Here is a 22,351-nt window from a genome sequence, read left to right on the forward strand (position 1 = left end):
AGATTGTATCAGAACAGCTCCAATAAGCACCATCCCCCCAGGCAGCAAGTCTCCAACCATTAAGACTAACAGCAGTTCCCCATTTCTGTATTACGTGGCCACGATCCCATTTCCCTTGCTCCGTCTCCCTTGGTGCTTGCTTGGCAGCCTGTACCTTCTCCCTCCCAGCAGCAGTAGGAGTCCCCATGCTTTCGCTTTTGAGACGGTTTGGAGCAGGCACTGACCTGGAGATGCTGCTGTGGAGCTGAGAGGATCTTTTTCTCTCATTCAACACAGTGATTTTCCACTTTTCAGTCTATGCTGCTTGAAGTAACTGCCTATGCCCAAAGCTGGCCTGGTGATCATGTAATTAAAACCTATATTGTAATCCAAACGAGAGGTCAATAGGGAGAATATTCTGCTATTTACTATACTGAGTGCCTGACTTTGCCCTTGAGTTTGCACTTCTAATATTCTCTCAGTGTAGTTTTCTGTGATTCTTTTTATTATTTTTAACTAAGATAAAAGGAAAAAGAGAAATACCACCATGTGATGCTATACTGATCTCAGTCAGTTGCAGAGTTGGAAACTTTAGATCCAGAGCTCAGCTTTCAGATACTTGGACTTGAATTCATTAAATGTCATCACATACCTCATACAATGATGTATACATTATGATATGTACATACAGTGTATGATGTATACATACAGTCATGTAAAGTAGCTGATACTCTTCATATTAGAGTAGTAGACTGTCACCTTCTCTATGATCCAAAACTAGAGGAGAATGAAATACAGATCTAGACAGTCAGTTTATGTTTGGTCAGAGGCAGAAGGTGATGCTGGAAGGCTGCACTCAGTTAGTTTGGAAAGACATGTCCCCTCGTGGTCACAGAGCTTGCTGCCTCTCTCCTACCTCAGAGTCTGCCCTCATGTCCCTGCTGTATCCAGGCTGCCTCTGCAAAATTTTCTGTCCCTCATCTATACATCCGTGTCCCTTTATGCAGCCAGTTTCCTGCTTTTCCAGACTTCTCTTTTTTTCTCCTACAAATCTACCTCCCTCATGTTCTCATGCCTCTTGCATGCATGCGTGCGTGTGTAGTCTCTTTGCATAGTCGAGCTCTTGTCTCAGTCTTCTCTGGCCCCCAGGACTAGTTCTCTTCTCTATTTCCGTTAGGCTGCTTTTTTCTTCCTCCCTTACTTTGCCTGCGATACAGCAGTGGAATTTGGAGCGCAGGAGAGAGAGCGTCCCAGCTCTCAGTTCCCGTGCCTAATGCCACAATGGCCCACAGCGTCTGGGAGCAGCCGTTGCAGAGGAAGGCTGGCCAGGCCCCTTCAGCCCTGGGCTGGAGTTTGCCCATTGCACACAGCATCTTCAGAGGAATCTTTGACCAGTTCAGCTGCCAGATTCTGAGGAGTCTTTGCCGAGCATATGCCAATGAGACTTTTTCAAAGGCTTATAGCTAGGCAGAAGCTGGGTGGTTTTCCATGGGAACTGCAAAAGAACAACAGGGACCATACCTTCCAAATTTCAAACTGTTGCTGGGCAGAATAGAGACACAGGAGCTTCTCAGCAGAATTCTTGTAAGGCTTTCTTTCTCTTTTTTTCCCCCAAAATGTTTCCCCAAAAACATGTTTTTCCTCAATCTTATTTCCTGAAGTAACTAAATCCTTTTAGTTGAAACATAAAAATAATAATAACAATAATCAGCCTCAGGCAGAGACAGAACATGGGAATTTTCATCTCAAATACTTAGCTTGGCAAAATTCATAAGCAACTGAAAACAATCTCTTATAATGGGAACTATTGAGTTCTTTAACTACAGAGGATCTACTTGCTCTCTACTCATAAGTCAGATAAGAGTATCTCCATGACCCATTTGGGATACTTAACCGATTTAATAAGTATCTGCTTTTCATATTTCAGAAATCCGTATTAAGCAATGGGTGTCCTAAGGAAGCATTTGTTTCTGCTGCTTTTCAGGCCATGCCAAAGCTCTTTTATCTATTTGATTAGTTAAGCATGTCTGTTGCTGATTTATTTTATTTATTTATTTACTGAAGCATTTTTGTTTAGAAACTTAGTTCAAATATTTGCATGCACATTAGAAATCCAGCTCAGTCAGCACAGTAAAAGTTCAGCTTCATGTTCCTTAGAAAGGCATCCTTAGCATCTTCTGGACAGAAAGTATGAAAATAGAAATAGTCAGGAATAAGATGGTTCTTCATTCAGATTATTTAAAAAAAAAAAAAAATTCTGCCCCCCACCCCTGACACATGGACTCATGAGGCAAATCCTGAAGTTCTTAGTATCTGATTATATTCTGAAAGAAATCACACCTATAGACAGGATACACTTCCATGACAGAGACTGTGCTCTGTTCCTCTATCAGGGGCCCAGGTGTGTTTTCCCCACTTGTCCTCTTGTGAAAGAGTGTGAGTATCTGTGCTATACAGATATGAAGGAGGACATGGTGGCCTCCACATGAGAGCTCTGTATTCTAGTTTCTAGCAAGTTCAGAAGACGTGACCCTGGTGAGCAGAGGTTCTTTGCTATTTTCCTGACTGCAGCTGCTTCATGGTCCTTCTTAAATGAAGGCTTTTTTGGCATGGAAGCAAGTTCCATGGAAATGTAATACAGCTTTATTTTTGCCATAGTGTGTCAACTCTTTGCAGGGAGAAGAGATATATCTCATCCTCCCAGACCTCTTCTTCTCAGTCCTTCCCTCCTCTGCCTGGCAGCCGTCCTCTCCTTTGCAGATGCCCAAATACGCAGACTGGAGAATGGGACGAGGTTTCCCAAGCTGGCTGGCAGGAGCTGACTTTTCCTACTGCACGGAGACATCTGTATTCAGAGCAAACCCTGTCTCCGAAAGGAACTATCCCCTTGGTTTGCATTCCTTCCTAACTCAGGTGCAATTCCACAGGTTTCTGGTATGTTTGAATTTGGACATGGAAAAACAGCACTGAAACTCATGAAATCTGGGACGTTGTACTGCAAAGCTCTGTGAGGTTTCTGGGGAAAGTAACAATCATAGTGCAGCCATGGAGTTACGAATGCAAACTGTTCGTGTCATTTCGGTACTAGAGCTGAAAAACATGTCAAAACAGATGGGTATGTTGTTGACTGAAAGTTCTTTGCTTTTTAGTCAGTCATAGATTCTTTTTTTTTCACAACGGACTGAAAAAATGTTTTCTTAATTTAATATAGGAATATATTGTGATTATAACGTTTCATTTATCCCCAGACTAACGGAGAAGGTACTGTACATATTCCAGCCACAGTGCAAGTTTTCCTTAACTGCCTGGATATGAGCTCCCCTCTAACTTCCCTCTATAGGAGATTCAGTTTTCATATTAACTCATTGCAGGATCTTTTATGAACAGTGACTGTCAAACTGTGCTTGTCTGTGCATTTGTGCATGCTGATATTGTTCTCATTTAGACTAACTTCAGTTCCCACCTCAGTCTTGTTTTTCCCCATGCCATTTTTTCCTAATATATCAACAGTTGTTTTAAACTTATTTTGAATAAACAACCTACAGTGGTTTAGACAAACCAAGCCAAATTGGAGCAATAAGTATTAGAAGATATGCTTAGGGCACAAACAAAAGAATTCCCCAAATGTATTTAAGTGATTTTTCTTCCTGCTTTTTTTAATATAATATTTGTGGGCCAACTGTGGCAATAACTGATAATTTTAATACAAGATGACATAATTCCGGTTCAGCGATTCTTTAGAGAGAAATTACCCTGACAACGTCTTTTCATTTTGTTCTAATTTTATAAAAAACTTGATACTCTAGATGTAGGAAAAGAAAATAATTTGAATCACCAAGTTTTGAAACTCATTTAAATATTTCATCTCCCTTCCAACTTCCAAATATACTTTCCTGGCAGGTTCTTGCTTTTCCTTCTCCAGCTCTCGAGGTTTACCATCTTTCTAGCTGAGAGAGACTAAACTGAAGTTTTCTTCAGAACCCACTAAATGTTTGGCAAAAGATCTCTACCATGACATGAAAGATCTTGCTCAATTTTTCTTGGAGCTCAGCACTCTGACTTAGCAGCACTACAAATGCACACACTGATTCTGTCAGAAGACTTCGCGTGGAAAGATCAGTTGGTAGAACAGGACTGTATTTTGAAATGTAAACTGGATCTGGAAGTGCACCAAGGTCATTAAGCTTCATTATTTTCTCTCTTTTTTCCTTTCTCTCCTCTGCCTTGCAGTAACATCATAAATCGTTTCTTCAACATTGAAATGCCAGTGTTGGCTTGAAGATAGGTTTTTGGAGGTCGATGGTATTTATTAAAAAAAAAAAAAACTAATGGGTAATAGTGAACCAGTCCCCATTTTTGAATAAATATGATCTCCCAAATGGAGTTTATTTAAATAACAATTTATTTAAATTGAGTTTATTTAAACGCTGCTCTTTCCAGCTCTGCAGTTGGATGATTAAAAGCAGATTAGCAGAAAAACCTTGATTTTGGGGGCTGCATTCTGGCATTTTGTACTATTCCTGTGGTATACGAGGCAGGAAATGATCGGAGCTTCCTCCTGGAGGAATCCATGCTCGTCCCTCACCGTGGATCATGCCTGGTTCAGCTGAGCTGTCTCCAGCTGCAGCTCAGAAATGGGCCCCATGGTGGTCATGCTCGTAAACACAGAGTGAGAGTTTTCCACTTTCGAGGCTTTGTTTTCCTCTCTCTCTCTCTCTCTCTTTCCATCATGAACTTAGTATTTCTCTTCACTTTTGTCCCAGGCTCTTGAGTTCTTTATTCTGCTAGTGATAGACCCACCTCCCACACACACATACACACACTCATGCATCTGACTCAGAGGAACAAAGAAATTTTAGGCTGGAACTTGGCAGCGGTCACTGTATCCCTAAACATAACGTACCTTCTTATTTTGTCTAAGTTATGACTGTCCTTGGCTTCATCCTGTCTGTTCTGTACTTCACTTTGCTGTGCTGTCGGTCTTTACCGTCCCTCCCACAGGACACCTTTCTTTAACTCATCACTACTTCGATGGCTCGGTGCGACCTCCCCTTACTTCCCAAAATGAATTGCAGATACTGAGGCTCTGATTGATTTGCTTGTCTTGGTGACATTATTCACTATACGGATTCAGAAGAAGTAAGAAATGAGGAAAACCCACCAGAGAAAAGTATTGAACATTTCTAAACATATCTACCATTTTCTGTAGCACAGAGAAGGGATAAGTGGGGATTAAAATGCAGCCTTATGGTCATTAATCTCAAATGCTGCCTCTAATGACATCTTTGAGGTTAAGTAATAGGAACTGTGATATTATTCAGCTTAGTTAAATTTAGTGTAATTCACATCTGCAGAGCTTTTTGTGAATTAGCGTGTAGTCTTAAATTGCTGGTTTCTATGATATGAGAACTTCAGAGTATCACATATTAAGTCTTGATATGTTATGAATTAGGGTGTAGAAGTCTGAAATCCATGAGACACACGCCAAAAAATTCAAGTTCCTGGGTAGTTCTAAAGCAAATATGCAATTAATTTAGTTTGCAACATTAAACAGCTGGGATGGCATCCTTACAAAGAATTCTTTCCCCCCGCTTTATTTACTGTTCCAGCCTAGATGTTGGAAATGGCCACTGGAGACAGGCTGTTTTGCAAAGCTATGTTCATGAGCTTCAGTGTTTGCCCAGCGCAGCTGATTCTTGCCTCGCACTTCACCTCATTGGGTTGTAATAGGTGCAGACCTGTATTGATTACTGTGACTTACAGGAGAGAAAAATCTTTGCACTTCAGATTGGATATAAATTATAAATAGCGTCTCTAAAGGCTGTGAGGTACAGAGATGGCATTCTTCTGAGACAGCCACATGTAAAGCTGTTGTTGTAGAGGTTATTAACTTTATGATTGCAGCACAGGTGTACTTGACCCACAGTGATGATCATTGTCCATAAAATCTTGCAGTCTGGGCTCAATCACCTGCCTTTTTCAAGAGTGTTCATTAGCAATGGCCAGCAAAGGTCACACTAATAAAAGAAGGTTAACACTCACTATATCGGTGTAAATTCACTGGTGAAACAGTGTTATCTTCTTTCCATCTTTCTCACTAATATAGCCATGCAGACTTCTGTAAGTAGGTCGCATAAGTCTTAGGTATACAATGTGTATATATGTTTGTAAATACGTGTTTGTGTACATACATACACAGCAGCTAATGAAAGACAAGTGAGAAAAATGTATCCAATATGGGTTAGCCATAAGTGACTTATTGCAATTGCATGAGGGTTATTCAAAACTCAAATTTCAAAATTTTTTTCAATTTTTTTCATTATACTTACTTGATAGAATTAAAGTGTTATCAAAATGAACAGAGAACCTTCCCGTGACTTGCAAAGTTTGAATTTTTAATTCCATTTGTTATGTACTGCTTGTACTCTGAGGGCCTAGCTCTGTTGTCCTCGGCATTGCACAAACAAAGATTTCCTTTCCCTGAAATCACCAGAAAGTGTACTAAATTGCTCATGAAACCATCAGTCTTACTAGAATGCCTATTCATTTCTTTTACTGTTCAGGGTAGGTAGGTTCATTTCTTTTACCATTCAGGGTATATTTCCATGGATGTGTCCTCTTTTTTTGCCTTCACAGCTGCACCTGAGTGGCAAGTGCAGCCTGTGTCCAGGTTTTTGAAATACCGGCCAAAACCTGATCTGGGACTTTCTTCTTCTGTTAAGAAAAAATAAAATGTGGTGAAGGAAGAGGAGCTCAGTCAGATACTGCCAGCAACTGGAAGAAGGCAGAAGGTGTTGGCAAGGCAATGAAGAGACAAGGTGTCAGGACATGCAGAACTGGATAAGCTGAGTATCAGTGAGGTAGAGAGGGTGAGACAGGTTTGAAGCATGGTCAGGAAAAGGGGGGAATCCGGCAGTGTGAGGTCAGGAGAGCTGGGCTAGGTTGATTGTTCAGATGGAGCAGGATTTAGGGCCCAGGTGATGGGCAAGGGTTCAGAAAAAGCTGCAAGGTGAAGAAGTTTTGGGGGGGAAGGAATTAAAAAGTAAGTACATGCCTAGGACCAAAGGAAATTTGACAAGGAGTGGGAAGATATTTGGGGAAAATTAAGTGAGGAGCCTTGGGAAGGAGTGAAGAGGACATTTGTCCCTCTGAAGCTTACATACCCATTCAGCATTGCAGGGGGGCCTCTCTATCTGCTTCAGACACATGAAAATATTTGCCCTGTCAGGCCTGAGGTGTTTTTGAGCATGTACAGAAGCGATCCTGTAATAAGGCATGTGCAGAGCTTTAAGGTCAGAATCTGAGGTGTTTGTGGAGTTTAGACACCTCAGGGGTTAGTTAGCAGCTGAATCCAGATTTGCAGGATCATTTGGATTTAGGCTGTTAAATTTCACCTACCTTGATTTAAAGTAATAAGTCCTTTTTGACACCTGTTTTTAGACTGCTTTAGGCACCTGGAGCAGGTGTCCACCAGGAACAGGAAAATCAGTGGATAGCCCTGTCTCAGCCCTTCCCTTTCCTTCCCCTCGCTTGGCCTCACTGTTCCTACCGTACTGCAGTCGCAGCCAGCAAGAGGGGAGGACCAGATGGAGAAAAGTTTCATTCAGCTCTCCCTCAGGAGCAAAGCTGGCGTTGCAGAGGCAGCTTCTAACTTTTATTTCCTCCTAGTCATCATAAAATGAGCCTCTGAAAGACAGCCAGAGGGAATTGCCTTTCCTATGGCTTGTCCAAGGGGAGCTGCCTGCCAAAGGACCACAGCAGAAGCTGGGAAACGCCAAAGACAGCCTTGGCGGGGTGGGCTTGGGCTGGGGCCGGGCGAAGGCAATAGCCGGAAGACAGAGCAGGCAGGTTAATGAGGCAGGAAGGCAGCTCTGGAAAATGGATCCGGGTTTTTGTGTCCTCTTTTCCTTTCAAAGGTAGGGGTTTTTTATGATAAGCAAGGGCAAATGTGAGTAGTAGTGGCAGAGAAGCATAAGACTGAATTTCCTTTGCACTTAATTGTAAGTGTGAAAGAAAAAAAAATCGCATTTCTGTATCTATGAAAATCCTGAGTTTGTGGTGACTGTAATCTTTTGACTACACAGATACGAAAGGACACAAGAATCCAGGAAGAGATTTCAGAAAAAAAACCCTCTGAAATATTTCTTATGTGAAAGATGATAAACTTATTCATTGGGAAGGAGGGTAAGGGGAATTACGGGGAGTTCATTTATTCCCTGGAGGTTTATGGTGTTTGAATTCAGATTCTTACTGAAATTATAAAAGCACTAGTCTCAGTCCTTTATGGTCCATGAATGTTTCCTTTATAGTCCCTTATATAAGGGACTGTTTCTCTCCCTTCAAAAACTCTCTTTACTTCAGTGGTCTTTGAGCAGATGCTAATATTAGCATTACAGGGTCAGGCCCGCCATAGTAAAAGCCAGTTAACGGCCCTGAGGGCACTCAGGTATAACAGGATACAAATAGCCTCTTTCCTAATTGTTTTAACCTTGTAGCCCACGGCCAAATCTGGCTGGTTTCCTCATCACTGCTCTGTGGCTGCTGCTTCAAGAGGAGCCAGGTGAAGGTAGGGCTCCTCGCGCCGCCAGCACGAGCCCGCCGTCAACCAGCTGGCCGGCACGGAGTGGCTAGCCGTGGAGCACGCCTTCTCCCGGGACGGCCTGACGCGCTGGTATATTGCGTACGCCGGCTCCCCGAGGGGATCCCAGCACACTCGTATCCGTGGGCTTGCACAGGAGCTGCGTAGCTTGCGTGACCTGGTTGTTAGCAGTGTCGTCCGGGTGTTCAGGGACGGCGCCGTTCTCCCAACTCCATTCCTGGCATATAGGTAGGACAGCAAATTATATTCAGCTGTTTTATTTTAAAATGAGTTTATTACTAATCTTGCAAATTTGTTCTACTAGTGGTTAGGGGACTTCATCCATTTTTATTATATGGGGGTGTCTTTTCAGGCATTACTGTTTGCAGTCACACAATGTAAGATTTTAAAGCACTGCCCTTCCCAGTTCTTATTTGCTCAGGGGCTGCCATTTCCACGGCACTGCCTTTGCTGCTGTGTTTTTCAGAAGTGCCGAGGCGCCGGATCAGTTAGTACTCATGCTGTTGGTACAGCTGTTCTTTGGTGATTTACATAATTTCATTTGCTCTGTGGATTTTACAAATCTGTGATACTCTGCACTGAAGTAAGCTTATATCAACATTTTCTGATTTATTTCTAATAAATAATTTTCCATTCAGACGTTTGATGCTACAAGTTCTATTTAGGACCAAATAATCATAAACCACCTTCGCTGAAAGCAGCTATTTTCTAAGCTCCAGTCGTTTCACGCGTCCAGTCCTGCCAGAATCAGTGGAACTGCTCGCATAAGTCGTACTTGCTGAAGTTAGTAGAGGTTGCCAGTTGGGGGTATTATTTCAGATCTCTGCTGTATAAGCAGTAAAAAGTTGAGGAAATTTGAAATAAGCTCAGATTTTAAAATGTGACCTTTAGTATTTCATTTGACATGAATTAGGTAACTTGCAGGTATTGCTGTGGTATGTTTGAATGTAAGGAATATCACCGGTTGAATGCTGCGTGCTGGTTACACGGCAATGTTGCGTCGTGAGTAGTGCTCTAACCTTGGGCTCGGGGGACCTTGGTCCGTTCCTGGTACTGTCACTGATCTCGGCTGCGAGTTCTCTCTCTGCAAAAGCAAGATAATGATGAATTCCCTTTTAGAAAACCCTATTAGACATGCCCTTGAAAAGCAGTAGGTAGAATGAGATGTAACTGACTGCTTTTATGACAGTATAGCATGTTAAGATCTGTCATGGAAATTAGTATTTTTCAGCTTTATAAACTATGGAAGCTCTGGAGCATAAATACTTGTTTTTCAGTGATCTCATCAAAGAAGCCACATGGATATAAGTTCACTCAGGAAGTTTAGAGTTCTGAGCAGGTCAAAACTTCTTTTATTTAGAAGATAATTTTCCTTTCTCTTCATTGAGAAAATCGTGATTTTCAAATGCTAAATACTTTCTTTGTGCTCTCAGATAAAATTTTATAAAGACTTTTTTTTCTAATTCATGATTGGATAAATAGCATCCACATTATGAAAATCTTAGTTGGCTCACTGTAGTATATTATTCAAATGTTTCAGAGCTACCATGATGTACAATGCAAATTCAGTCAATGTTACGTGTTGTCTAAATGCAGCTGATAAAATCACAGACTCACAGAAAACAGGGCTGGATAGAAAGAAACTCAAGAAGTTATCTAATTTCTTCTCATCCCCCAAGGCAAGGTTGACTGTACCCATATTATTCCCAAGAGATGTTGTCTAACCTATACTTATCTTCCAGTGATGAGACCCTACAAATTCCATGGGTATGTAGTTCTTGCCACAGAAACATCTTCCTAAAATGTAATCTGAATTTCCCGTCTTGCATTTGACAGGTAAACAATTGTTATATTTTTACATATATAAATATATATATATTCGAATCTCTGCCTACTTCTGTCTGCAGAGTACAGCATTTTACCATGAGTTTTAAAAGTCCATAGTTGTATAATACAGAACGCATCTGTACTGGCCTCCTTCTTCAGGGAAGTGGCTTGATTTTTATATAAACATGCCCTGCATTTGAAATTGTTGCTTGCCAGAGCACAGTTCAATAACACACTGCAAGCCTGATTCAGCAGGCGATGGGTGGGAGGCTGCAGAGCTACAGGGGCAGCTCACCCGGCACGCAGCGTGTGCCATTTCACTGGGAGCACGTATGCAGTGACTCTCCTTATAGCTCGGCCCCAAAGTAAGCTTCCCTCCCCTTAAGCTGAATTCCTGGGAAGCCTGACAGAAGCTTCTCCCGCATCCCCCCGGCTGGCTCTTTTCCTGGCTGCCTCTCGCTGTGCAGGGCAGTGCCGCAGATGTTTGGCAAGCTGGATATCCGCACACAAGGCGCTCAGAGAAACGAGCCCACCCCCGAGCGAAGGCAGGGGTTTCGCGCAGCTCCTTTGTGGGAGCTCCTCTGTCTGCAGCCCTGCGCTTGGCAGCCCTTGAATGAAGCCCGGGTGAAGGCGGCATTTGTGCTTCCTCATCCTGGTGGTTGCCAGGGAACAGTTTGGGCCCTGGTGCAAATTAGGGCTATTTTAACCTGAACTAGCTGGTAACAGCTGTCCTGCCTGCCACGCTTCTCGCCTTTTGCCAGGCCGCCAAGCCTCTCCCTTTTGCCTTGCAAAGCAGGGCTGAGAGGGGTGGCATCCCGGAGAGGTGTTTATGCAAACTGTGCCACCCGGCGAATCCCCCAGCTATCCAGCCATTCAGAGGCGCTGGAACAGGACCAAGCATCTGGTCTTTTATATCTACACTCACTGCAAGTTTATTTGATAGATAAGAGCAGTTATACTTGGGTTTGTCAACTCTTGCCTCTTTATGCAGAAGACTGTTACGAAATTTTGGGCCAAAGACACGTTTGCGTTTAGGCTTAGTCATCCTAAGAGCAACAGTTCAGGCCAGCCCTCGGTCCAGTATTTCTTTAAAACCACTGAGATGCTGTAATCCTTCTTTCTCTTGAAATGCTGTTTTTTCAGCCTGCATTTTTAACTGTTACCCTGTTTGTGATTCCTTCTTTCTTTTTAATGTAGCTGGGTGTAACTTATATTACTGCGACCATCTAGAGTCTCTGATTATTCTATTGATATTAATAACAGTTCTGAATTTAGGGCACTACATGGTTCTTACTGGGAAGGACCTATAGCTATTTGAAACAGTTATTTTTTAAAACATATACTCAAAAGAAAGCGACTTGGCTTTGGGTGACCCAGCCACCTGCACTCAGAAGTGAATGACCTTCCAACTTTCACTTACTTGGCCAGTTAGTGCTCAGAGGAGCACACAAATGACCCGTGCTCATGGGACTGCCCTTAATGTTTAGTGAAGAATAGTGAATAACGGCAACTGCAGTAGTGTGTTAGCCTCCTGTCTCTCGTGCTTTACCAAGCATATTTGCAGTGAGCTTTCGTAGGAATCTTTGTGTCTGTTGCTTGTGTGGCAAGAGGAATTAAGTATTCTGTTACCTTTATAAATCAGTTGCTTGCTGTGAGTAGTTTATGTGCTATAAATGAGGTGGGGGGGAGGCTGGTTGCAAATATGGGAGTTCAGAGGTAATCTGTGTTCCAGATGGGAGGGCATCTTGTAGCTCTCTTTCCATCCTCCCACTGAAAATATTGCAGATAATGGACGTCCTACAAAAATTAAGTGTTCTGCCTGTGTCATGGGAGATAATAACTAAGTATAAAATATCTTAGTATATGTAGTCCATTCTCTACTGTTGCCAGACAGAATCGCACAATTTTCTTTGGATGAATATTCCATCTAAAACAGCTGACTGTGAGTTTAAGCCCTCTATATAAGTTGTATTTTCATTTCTTCGGATTTATCTGGTTCTTCCCTCATGGTTCCTCTAAACAAGTCATTTTCCTACGCAGATGCTTTCAGATTATTATCAGGTCCATGACTCCATAAACTATTGCTTCTAAGCCAAACTAAACACATGGGGGGAGGGCGGGAGGGTTCTTTTTTTTTTTTTCCATGTTCCCTCAGAAATCACTACTTCTATTTCATTAATTGCTTTGTGGCTTCTCTCTTAGTTTTGCCTAAGCTTTTAACCATTTTTTGATTAAAGCATTGAGACGTCTAGAACTGCATATGAGAAGCTCCTAAGGTCACTGGTTCTCAAACTTTTGAGTTAATGGACTCCTTCCCCATTTTTCCCAAATCTCTCATATTCCCTGTCAGAAGTACTTAGTGATTTTAAACAAGGTATTTTTTTATTCTCCTTTTTCCATATTTTTGCTGGTGATGCTCTGAGAGCTTCTGCTGTTTTTGTGTTTGAGATCTGGAGGTCTACATCAATAAATAGTCACAACAAATGCAGTAACATCTATAAAGCACATTACTATTTTTGTGTGCAGATCAAAAGGATCCCTGCCAAAGAATCATAAATGGAGAAACCTTATGAATTAAAAATAGTTAAACCTATTGTTTCTTTGATAACCTCTGACATAGTCTAAGATAAAAATGTTAAATTCCTGTTTAGAAATAACTCTGTGATACAGGAGTCATTTAATAGCATCTACGTAGGTGCGGCAGAGGCAAGGAATATCTTTGCATGCAGATCTGAACACTAGAATTGCATCATATGAAGACTTTAATTTGTGTGTGTGTGTGTGTGTGTATGTGTGTGTGTGTAGAGAGAAAGAGAAAGCATGAGAGGGAAAAAAAGAAATTTCCATTGATTCATAACTTTTGGGAGGAAAAATTCTTTCTGAAAGGCATATCGCATTCACCTTCCCCAGTCAGAAGGGGCTGGTTGGTTTGTTCATTTATTTGTAAAGGAAGAACGGAATTGTATGACTTCTCTGAGTTATGGAAATATAAAGAAAACTTGTTTAGTGAGTTTTAAAATGCTTCTGTTCATGCAAACGTCCCCGAAAGGCTGTGTTTCACCCTTTGAAACATGCTAATCGTCAAGTTTTGATAAGGCTTAAGGCCTTTCATGTTAGTGTAATTTGAAGTCTTGAGTCAGAAATGTGGAAGTAACTTCTGCAAATGTTTAGAGCCAAGAAGTTCAGTGCAGTTCCAAAGTTAACATCCTACCTAACATTGGCATTAACATTGCTCAGCATGGTAGGATTTCAGCGCAGCATGTGACAACTGCAGTAGAGTTGGCTCCCACTGCAATCAATGGTAAACTTTCCACTGAGTGAGATCAGTTCCTGAGGAATGGCAATACAATCTGTTCCGATAAGCACTAAATCCTGAGGCGTGGAGCACCCTTAATTCATTTTGAAGTCCGTGGTATTTAAAGATGAGCTGTTGCTTAAGGAACCAGACCCGAGGTCAGCATTGTGGCTAATATCTGTGGAAGAAACTTTTCAACCTGGAAACTTTTTCTCCGCAGAAATATTTCAGTGCAGCGACTTGTATCGAAATCTCTCTCTGCTCCTGCGCCGCATGGGAACCCTTTGTCCCACACATCTTGTAAACGCCACGGGGGGCCACCATTGTTCTGCACAGCTTCTAAACACCGCCGAGGGAGGCTTTTGTCCTGCGCAGTTGGCAAACTCGGTTGGAGGGCACCTTTGTGCCGCACAGCTGGGAATCGCTGCGAGAGTGAATTATGGGGCTTCCTCACTCCGCGAGGCGAGCTGACACAGCTCGTACGGTCCGTGGGCTCGGTAGTTTCAGCTGAAGGAGTCTGTAAGCTTCTCTAGCCAAAGAGCTGTTTTTCTTGAGAGCAAATAGCAAGGTGAGGCAGCTAAAATACACACCTAAATGTATGCACAAATGATCCCTTGGGCCATTCACTCAGTCACACTGTATAGCCACCTCTGTAAACATGGAACCAAATTTGGACTGCTTTTTCTAATTTCTCTGCCTCTTCTTATGTTTGCTTCATCTCCTATTGAATATATCACCTGCTAATGAATTTATTTAATAAGCACTCTCATTATTCTTTCAGATCACTAATAAGTGTGTTTAAAAGACTTGAACCCTAGTACCAATCGCTCTGGCACATCATAGGTGTATTTTCAACTCCATGCTGTTACTTACTGTTTATCTTCTCAAGTGCTCTAGCTACTTTCCGAGAAGTGTGACAGTGCTCATTTCCAAGTCGTTTTGAGATATCATACATTGTCTCATCGTTGCAAAGTTATGCTTTTCTTCAGTCAAAATGTAGTGAATCTGATGAACCACTATGTTATTCCAAACTTACGGTTGTGCAGCTGCAGGGAAGAGAGCCCCAGCCTGCTATGAGGCAAGGAACGGTCCTGAGATGAGATGCTGAAACTGGAGCCGGTGTGCGACGTCTGAACACACACACAGACGTTGTGTTCGCTGTTGCTTCTGGTGCTGAGCACGTGGAGCACAGGTAGCAGCGCTGCTCATGGCTGGAGCCAGCGTGGGCCTGGCACAGCTGATCTGCTCGGGCGCCACACTGCACCCCCTCTGCAGAGGTGTTCCCCTCCCCAGGGAGCCACTTCAGTGGTTTGGGGCTGTGTTACGCTAGAATTATACCTACGTAAATCCAGAGTATCATAAGAGCTCCTTGGCTCTTACAAAAGCAAATCATTTATAAACTAGACGTAAAGGTGACTTGCAGCCCACTAGAGAGTGGGGGGTCATAGTCCGCTGCAAGTGATTTCCCCAGCTTCCTTGCGTGCTAGAGTTGTCAAGTTGACCTGTGCAGAAAGACACCCTAATGGAGAAATCTTTTGCCTGCTAATTTTTGTGATTCGATGAAGTAGTCAAGTTTGGTTTTATCTTTTCTTGTTAAATCTACACATGTTTTGCCTTAAGGCCCCTGTTACCCTAAAGGCACTTGCAATTTTTTAATGTTGTTCTCTTATTTTAATAATATTCAAAAGTAAATTTTACATGTGGCAGCTTCATTTAATTCTTCTTTTCTCAAATTAGCATTATTTTTCCTTCCCCCTGCCCCAGTCCTCTGGTGCCTTCCTGATTGTGCATGAATTTTCAGAAATAATTGCCAGTAGTTCAGCAAGTTCATTAACTGATTCCCTTAAGACCCTCAGATGCATGTCATCCAGACCTGAAGATTTGTATATTAGATTTTTGCAAGTATTCCCCTACCTGTTTTGTTTTGGGTTTTTTTGTATCAACAACTGTATTGGCAAGTCTTCATTATTTCTAATTGTCAATATCTCCTTGTTGTGGTGGATAAATTGATTATGAAACTTGTTCACCATTTTGCAATCATTACTCATTTTACTTCATTTATTAATGGAACCACCTTCTCCTTGGAGTTCTCTTCCTGTGATGTTCTGTACTTGTTAAAATATAAATCCAGTTCTTCCCAGCTCTTTCTTCACTAGCAACTGGGAAGTCATTCTGCTTTTTTTATCGCATTTCTCACTGGAATCCTTGAGTAACTCTCCATTTTTTGTTTGTACCTTGCTGACTCTCCTCCAGCAGAGATACTCCTCCAGCAGAGAGTCTTTTCTCTCTGCGGATCCTTGAGTAGCCATATTGGCTGCCTCGCTGTTTCTTTGTGGGGTTTGGGGGATTTTTTTGAAATTTTTTTTCTTCTGCAACTGTAGTCTTAGCATATTTTAGGATGTTCTTGCTGTCTCCCACACTTAGCATGCTGTTTTCATGTCTTTTTATTACACCATGCTCCCAAGATTTCTCAAACACCCAAAGAATTAATGTCATAGCTGTTTACTTTGTGCTACAACCCACTGCTTAATACAATGTGTTGAATCATGTAGTTTATAACCACTGCCATTGAAATTAGTGAACACACAGGTTATAAATACCTTAGAGTATCCTGGCTTTAGTATGACTGTTTCTTGTTATCTGATCCTTGCAAACAGTTCTTTCTGTCGAAAAGTAGATGGCTTCTCATGCGTTTAATTTAGCTTTGTCTACTATTAAACACAGTTGAGCTTGCGGTCTTCAACAGTATTTTTCCTCTGGTGAAAACCTTATGGCCAAATCTGTCATCGCCATTAGGACATAACTCCTCTTGCTTCTTTCCAGTCTTACAGACCTTCGGTATATAAATCACAAATGCATAGCCTGTGCAGTGTTAAATTTTTAGGGCTCTCCCTTTAGTAATAGTTGGATGTGAATATGTAAGGACAAAATTTGACCTTTAAATGACTGTAAAGGGCCAAGGTAGATACTTGGCAGGCTTTTCTTATTGCAATATTAATCAAGGAAAGAATCATCATAATCCTAGAAACTAAATAGCCATTGTAGTGATTTTATCACCAGGGAAATTGTTCATCTGTCAGTAAGATTGTTACTAGGAAAGGGAAAATAGAGAGTGTTAAAATTGCTTTAGACCGCTGAATCATTGAGTCCCTCTAGATTCAAAGCCTGAATTGTTTTTTGAGAGGGGTGGGTTGAGAGGGGCTGCTGCAGGAAAGCTGTAGGTTAATCAGTTTCAGTAACACCGGTGCACGTGAGCGTGGTCTCTCCTGGGGAAAGGAGAAGAGTGCATGGGAGAAGGCCAGACAGAGAAAGGAAGGGGGAGGCTTCTTAAACTTATTGTTTTGTCACTTTTTGTTTCTGGATGGCCCTTTCACAAAGGAGAAACGTTGTTGATTTAAAAAAAAGGGGGGCGGGGGGCAGCATAATGTTCACTGCCTATATTTTCAACTGGTTTAAGCCGGCAGATATTAATGAGCATGAATACAACAGAGACAGAAAGAGATGGATAAAGGCAGGTGGGAGTGACAGAGATGGGTTCATGTGGGAAGTGTCTGCGTAGGGCCCAGAAAGCCATACGTGAAGATGTTTTGCCTCTTGGGGCTCAACGTGATGTTAATGTGTGCTGTGACATGGATGTGTGAGGCGAGCTACCTGTGCAGGAACGTCCACTGTGTGTGTTATGACAGCCCATTTCTCTGTAAAACGCGCTTCTGCAGATGACACCTTTGCTTGTGGCAGTGTGTGGTGGCAGTGGACAACCATACCACACCATACCTTACAGGTCACACCATAACCAAAGCAGTTTTGGGCAGGAAAGGTCTGTGGCATATGCCGAAAGGGGAACTTTATCCTGCTGCCCTGGTTGGACCCCTTTGTGTACTGGATGACCCTAAAGCGGGGAACGAGCCTTGCTGAGTATGGTTGCGGGTGGGTCTCTGCAGGGAAAGGGGTAGATCGTCTGCGCTGAAAGCCATCTGTGAGCTGTGCTAGATTGCCTTCCAGTAAAGAGGATTTATGAAAGGATGGATGAATTTGGAGGTGGAAAGTATTTGTATAAAAGATGCCTGCAGGAAATTTGTGTAAGATGTCATGAATTGTCTTCATGCAACGAACGTGGGGGGGGGGGAAATATGTGTGTGTGTGTGACGTGGATTGTCTTTGTATAAAAAAGTCTCTTTGTGTGGGAAGTGGTGTCTTTATGTGAGGGTTTTTTGGAGGCGCTTGTGTGATGGCTGCCTTTTAGTGAGTTGGGGGAGGGAAACGTGACTGAGAGCGTCTTTATGAAAGAGTTTCTGGAGAGAAAGGCATATGTGTAGCAACTGTTTCCGAAAAGTGCACGTATTCTGGGCTAGGAAATGTGTAGACGGTGGCGAGGGTGGCTGGCGGGGGTGTGCATCTCCGCGCGCCGGTGGTGGTGGCCTGCCTTTGTTCGGCGGGTGTCTCCGGAGGGCCGGCGGCGTGGCGCCCCTCGTCGGGGCTGCCGTCCCCCTGCCCAGGCGCGCTGCCGCGGGGCCGGCCCGCACCGCCTGGCCCGGCACCCGGCCCGGCCCGGGTCAGCACCCGGCCGCGCTACAGCCCTCTGCTCCGCGCACCCTGTCCTTCATTGTTGTCACTCCCCGATTGTGATACTGTCACAAAACTGTTGCTAGGCAACAAATGTGGTTACCAGGTCTCAGCGAATAGCTGAAGGGGAAAGCGAAGTGTTGCACCATTGTAGAGTAACCATAGCAATGACCTACTATTACAGACTAAAGAATTATCATTAACAATGTTAAAGTATCAAACAGAGGCCCAGGATCCAGAGACTTCCAGGCAGCATCTCTGCATAATTGGGTTATCTCGGAAGAGATCCCAACTCTTTCAAAGCGCTTGGCTCGTTATCTCTATGGGAGGGCGGACATTAATATTGTTTTTTTTTTTTAATAAAGCAAAGGTACTGCGTGTTTAAGGAAACGCTTGTAAAACAATAGATGAGCGCTGACCGCAAGGATCAGAAACAGGTGAATGTGTATGCAGAGGGAAAAGCTAACAGAAGAGGTTCACTCTTCTGCCTCAGCATTGTGTACAGGTTTGTCGGGAAAAGAACCACCTAAGTCATGTGTTAGTTGTTTTTAAAGTCAGGTGTTCTGTTTATTTAAAATGTGTATACGGGGCTGAAATCAGTGTTAAAGAAAAAAGAAGTGCGGAGTACTCAAGCCCTGAAAAGTAGATACTTTTTTCCCAGTTAGGCCAGACAGGTTTAATGAAGCTGTTTGTGGCAGGGTGCTTCGGGGTTTGACTTCCCCAGGCCCGAGACGCTTTCAGGGTCCGCGATTCCCAAGTAAGCGGCAGGGAAAGGAGAGGCGCCCAGCGCCGCCAGGGCCACGGCTCCCCGGGCTGCGCGTGCCTGTGTGTGTGTGTGCGTGTGTGCGCGCACACCGCGTGGACGCCTGTGCCGGCAGCGGCGGGGACAGGGACGGCAGCGGGGCGGCTGGGTCCCGGGACCGGGGCAACGCGGGGCGCTGCGCTGAGCACGCCAGCGGCACACGGCGACTCGCAGTCAGACTCTGCCCTTTGTGTTCTGCAGGTACAGAGCGTCACGAGCTGACGTCCTGGAAGAGCTTCCCGTCTATTTTCAAGTTCTTCAGCGAAGCAATAGAGGCGAAGAACAGCTCGGTGAAACCGGCCCCGACGCGGCGCTCCAACAGGATAAAATACGAAGAATTTTAAAAGCAGGAAAACAAATCTCTCTGCTGCCTGTTTTCCACAAGCAGTCTCCCAGCCCCTCATTAGATTGTTTTCTTCCTAGAGCACAGGGTCGTGATGTATACATCTAAATAGCGTTTTGCATTATTTCTAGATGAGTGCAACTGTCAAAGCAATATGGGTTCACTGGTTGTGCTTCCTGTGGGCTGTAACTTGGATTTCGTGCTGCCCATCAGCGCACAGATTAAGGCTGACAGTGGTACTGCACAGTGCAGCATGGTGCAGCTCTAATTGCCCTGACATAGCCCTGCACCAAGCTGATGCCAGAATTTAACAGCTTCTTCGTGGTCCTATTGCCTGCAGGATTTTTGTTGCTTCCTTCCAGGGTTCACTTCTTTCCCTCCTCCTTTTGCAGGAGCGAAGTTTGGGTTTTATGCATTTTTTAAGAATTGCTTTTAAATAATTGATACAGGTAGATTTGTCTCCCCAGTTCCTGTCCTTCCCCCTATCTGCATCTGCTTTTAAACTGCTTACATGCATTTTTTAATAATACAGTATATTTGTGGTTTTGTAGGGTTTTCATTTTCAAGCCATAATGACTAAATTAAACTTTAAAAAGCAAACCCATAAACAGCACAAATGTGATTAAATAGTATTTGGACTTATAAATACTAGTTATTCTCTGTAATTCTAACAAAGTCTTTTTGGTTTGGCTTTATTTTCTTACGAGACCAGGGGACAGACTGTGCATAAAGTAGCTCCTATGAAATAATAAATCAAGACTAGATATTTCTGCGGAGAAATATCTCTGAATTTAAAATAAGGTTTCCAGCAAATCTGTACATTACAAAAAGAAATAGCTATTTTTGAAACAAAACCTAGTGATGCTAAAATCTCACTGCTCTGTGATCCTAGAACTGCCATTTTCACAAAGAGTTTGCAACTCCAATTTTAAAACTGCAAACGGTTCTAGTGCACATATTAATGAAAAGTGTAACATAGATTAAATGTCTGTATTTAAAATTTACTTTTAGCACTTGGTTGATACCTTTATTTTTTATTCCGATAGAAAGTCTATTTTGAGACAGAACAAAATATGAATTACTCTTTTTAAAGCCAGTTCTATCTTGGAGTGCTAACAAGCGCATGCTTTTACACTCAGTAGCCTTCTCTTTCTCTGGGACCAGGTGAGATCAGCTCTTCACTCTTTCATTTTCTGCTGATAGGAGGGTCCAAGAAGTTTGGTCCAGATTTATGGGAAAGTCCCTTTGTTGTAGAGATTTTCTCCTCCTGCTGGATCAATGGCATTATTTGTAGATCTCCTCTTCCTTTTGAAAGTCCTGCTTAAAAATGCCTATTCATGGACCGCCTGGACCACACTGTGAACGATGACCGCAAAAAAAAAAAAGAAAAGAAAAGAAAAGAAAAGAAAAGAAAAGAAAAGAAAAGAAAAGAAAAGAAAAGAAAAGAAAAGAAAAGAAAAGAAAAGAAAAGAAAAGAAAAGAAAAAAGAAAAAGGGGCACGTTTTTCCTGATTACTTTTAGCGCGAAGCTGCTCACGTTTCGCCGTGGCGGTGCGCGGTGACCTGCCCGCCCGCGGCTGCGGGGCCGCGCGGCCGGCGCTCCCCGTGCCGCCCCTTTTTCGGGGCGGGCCGCGGCGCCCTGCGCGCCCGCGCAGCCCCCGCGCAGCCCCCGCGCAGCGCCCGCGCAGCGCCGGCACCTCGCACCGCTGCCGTGTGATCAGCGACGAGCCGTGCGCGCTGCCGTGCCTGGCAAGCGGGCGCGCTGTTGAGCCCTTGGAGTTTGGACGGTGCGAAATTGAAGTGGTCTTTTCTTCCGCGGCCGTGCGCGTATCGCTCCTGGTGCTGTGGGAGCCGCGGCGCAGGAGGCAAACCTCGGGGCGGTGTTTCCGCCGACCGCCGGGTGTCCTCGGGCCGGTTCAGTCGTCTGCAGCCGCCGCACGGGTCTGGGACCCGGACCCCCCCCCCCCCCCCCCGCCCCGTAACATTTCCCATTTCGGAGCTGGGGCGGGGACACGATGTGAGGGCTTGGGGAGGGAGCAAGCCGGGGGTCTGCTGTGGTTTGCTCGGAGCGAGCGTGCCGGCAGGGCGCTGGCAGCGGCCGGGAGTACCGGGGGGCTCTGCCCGGCTTGGAGTCTAAATCCAGGGGATTCGCCAAGCTCTGCCCTTGTCCCCGGAGCGGGGCAGCGCCGTGGCTGCCGCCGAGGCCGGGAGTCACTGCCGCGCACTAACGACGGCAACATCTCCGTCCCTTCCCTCCCCCCGCGGCCACCTGGTTGTCCGTAACCTCTCCCTTCGGGAAGCGTTGCCTCCCCGGGGAGGCCGCCGGCTCCCGCACACGGGCGGGGGGGTCGCGCCTCGCCTAGGCGGCGGCAGCGCAAAATCCGCGCCCGGCGCCGCCAGGTTTCCTAGGGGAACCTGTTGCCCGGGGCGGGGGGAGTTGCTGTGTAGCCGGGGCCACCTCGGCCCCCGCCTCTCTGCCTCCCTCCCCAGGCACTTTCAAGGCGCTGGAGGTGGCGGCGGCCTGACCCCCGCCTCGGGTGCTTGCAGGCGCCCCTGGCCTGTTTCCACCCCAGCCCTGTTGCCGGAGGAGGTGGTTGTTCGTGGATTTACATTTCATATTTTGGGTTTCTGTGCAGAGCCGGGGAGGGGGGGGCCGGGGGAGGTCTGCTCCCCAAAACACGCTGGCCAGCGCCAGGGGTGCGTGAAGGGATCTCCAAGGTGCCAAATGTCGCGAAAATGGATCTATTTTTTTAAGTGTCGATGCAAAATGAAGTGTACAAAAATTTCTGCTGTAACAATTGCCCTTTTAAACGTTTCTTTATCTCGCCGTCGCCTGGCTTGTGTTATTATTGCCTCTGTAAAGAACTGTAAAGCACTGGGAGTTCTTACGACTTGTACATTTCTGTTTACACTGAACAAAAAATAAAGATGATCTTTTCTCTTC

The 22,351-nt window shown here is 44.3% G+C and overlaps 1 protein-coding gene across 6 annotated transcripts in view; it reads left to right on the top strand.

Annotated features, from left to right (window-relative positions):
• LOC112980274 (cotranscriptional regulator ARB2A homolog) overlaps positions 1 to 22,351 on the top strand; it is a 275,231-nt gene extending 252,880 nt beyond the window's left edge. For all 6 annotated transcript variants that reach the window (XM_064499853.1, XM_064499856.1, XM_064499851.1 and 3 more), the window contains one exon: positions 19,267 to 22,351. In XM_064499853.1, coding sequence (XP_064355923.1) covers positions 19,267 to 19,409 — 143 coding nt within the window. In that variant the 3' untranslated portion in view covers positions 19,410 to 22,351. The remainder of the gene's footprint in view (positions 1 to 19,266) is intronic.

The sequence above is a fragment of the Dromaius novaehollandiae genome, chromosome W, assembly GCF_036370855.1.
Source record: "Dromaius novaehollandiae isolate bDroNov1 chromosome W, bDroNov1.hap1, whole genome shotgun sequence".
Taxonomy (NCBI): Eukaryota; Metazoa; Chordata; class Aves; order Casuariiformes; family Dromaiidae; genus Dromaius; species Dromaius novaehollandiae.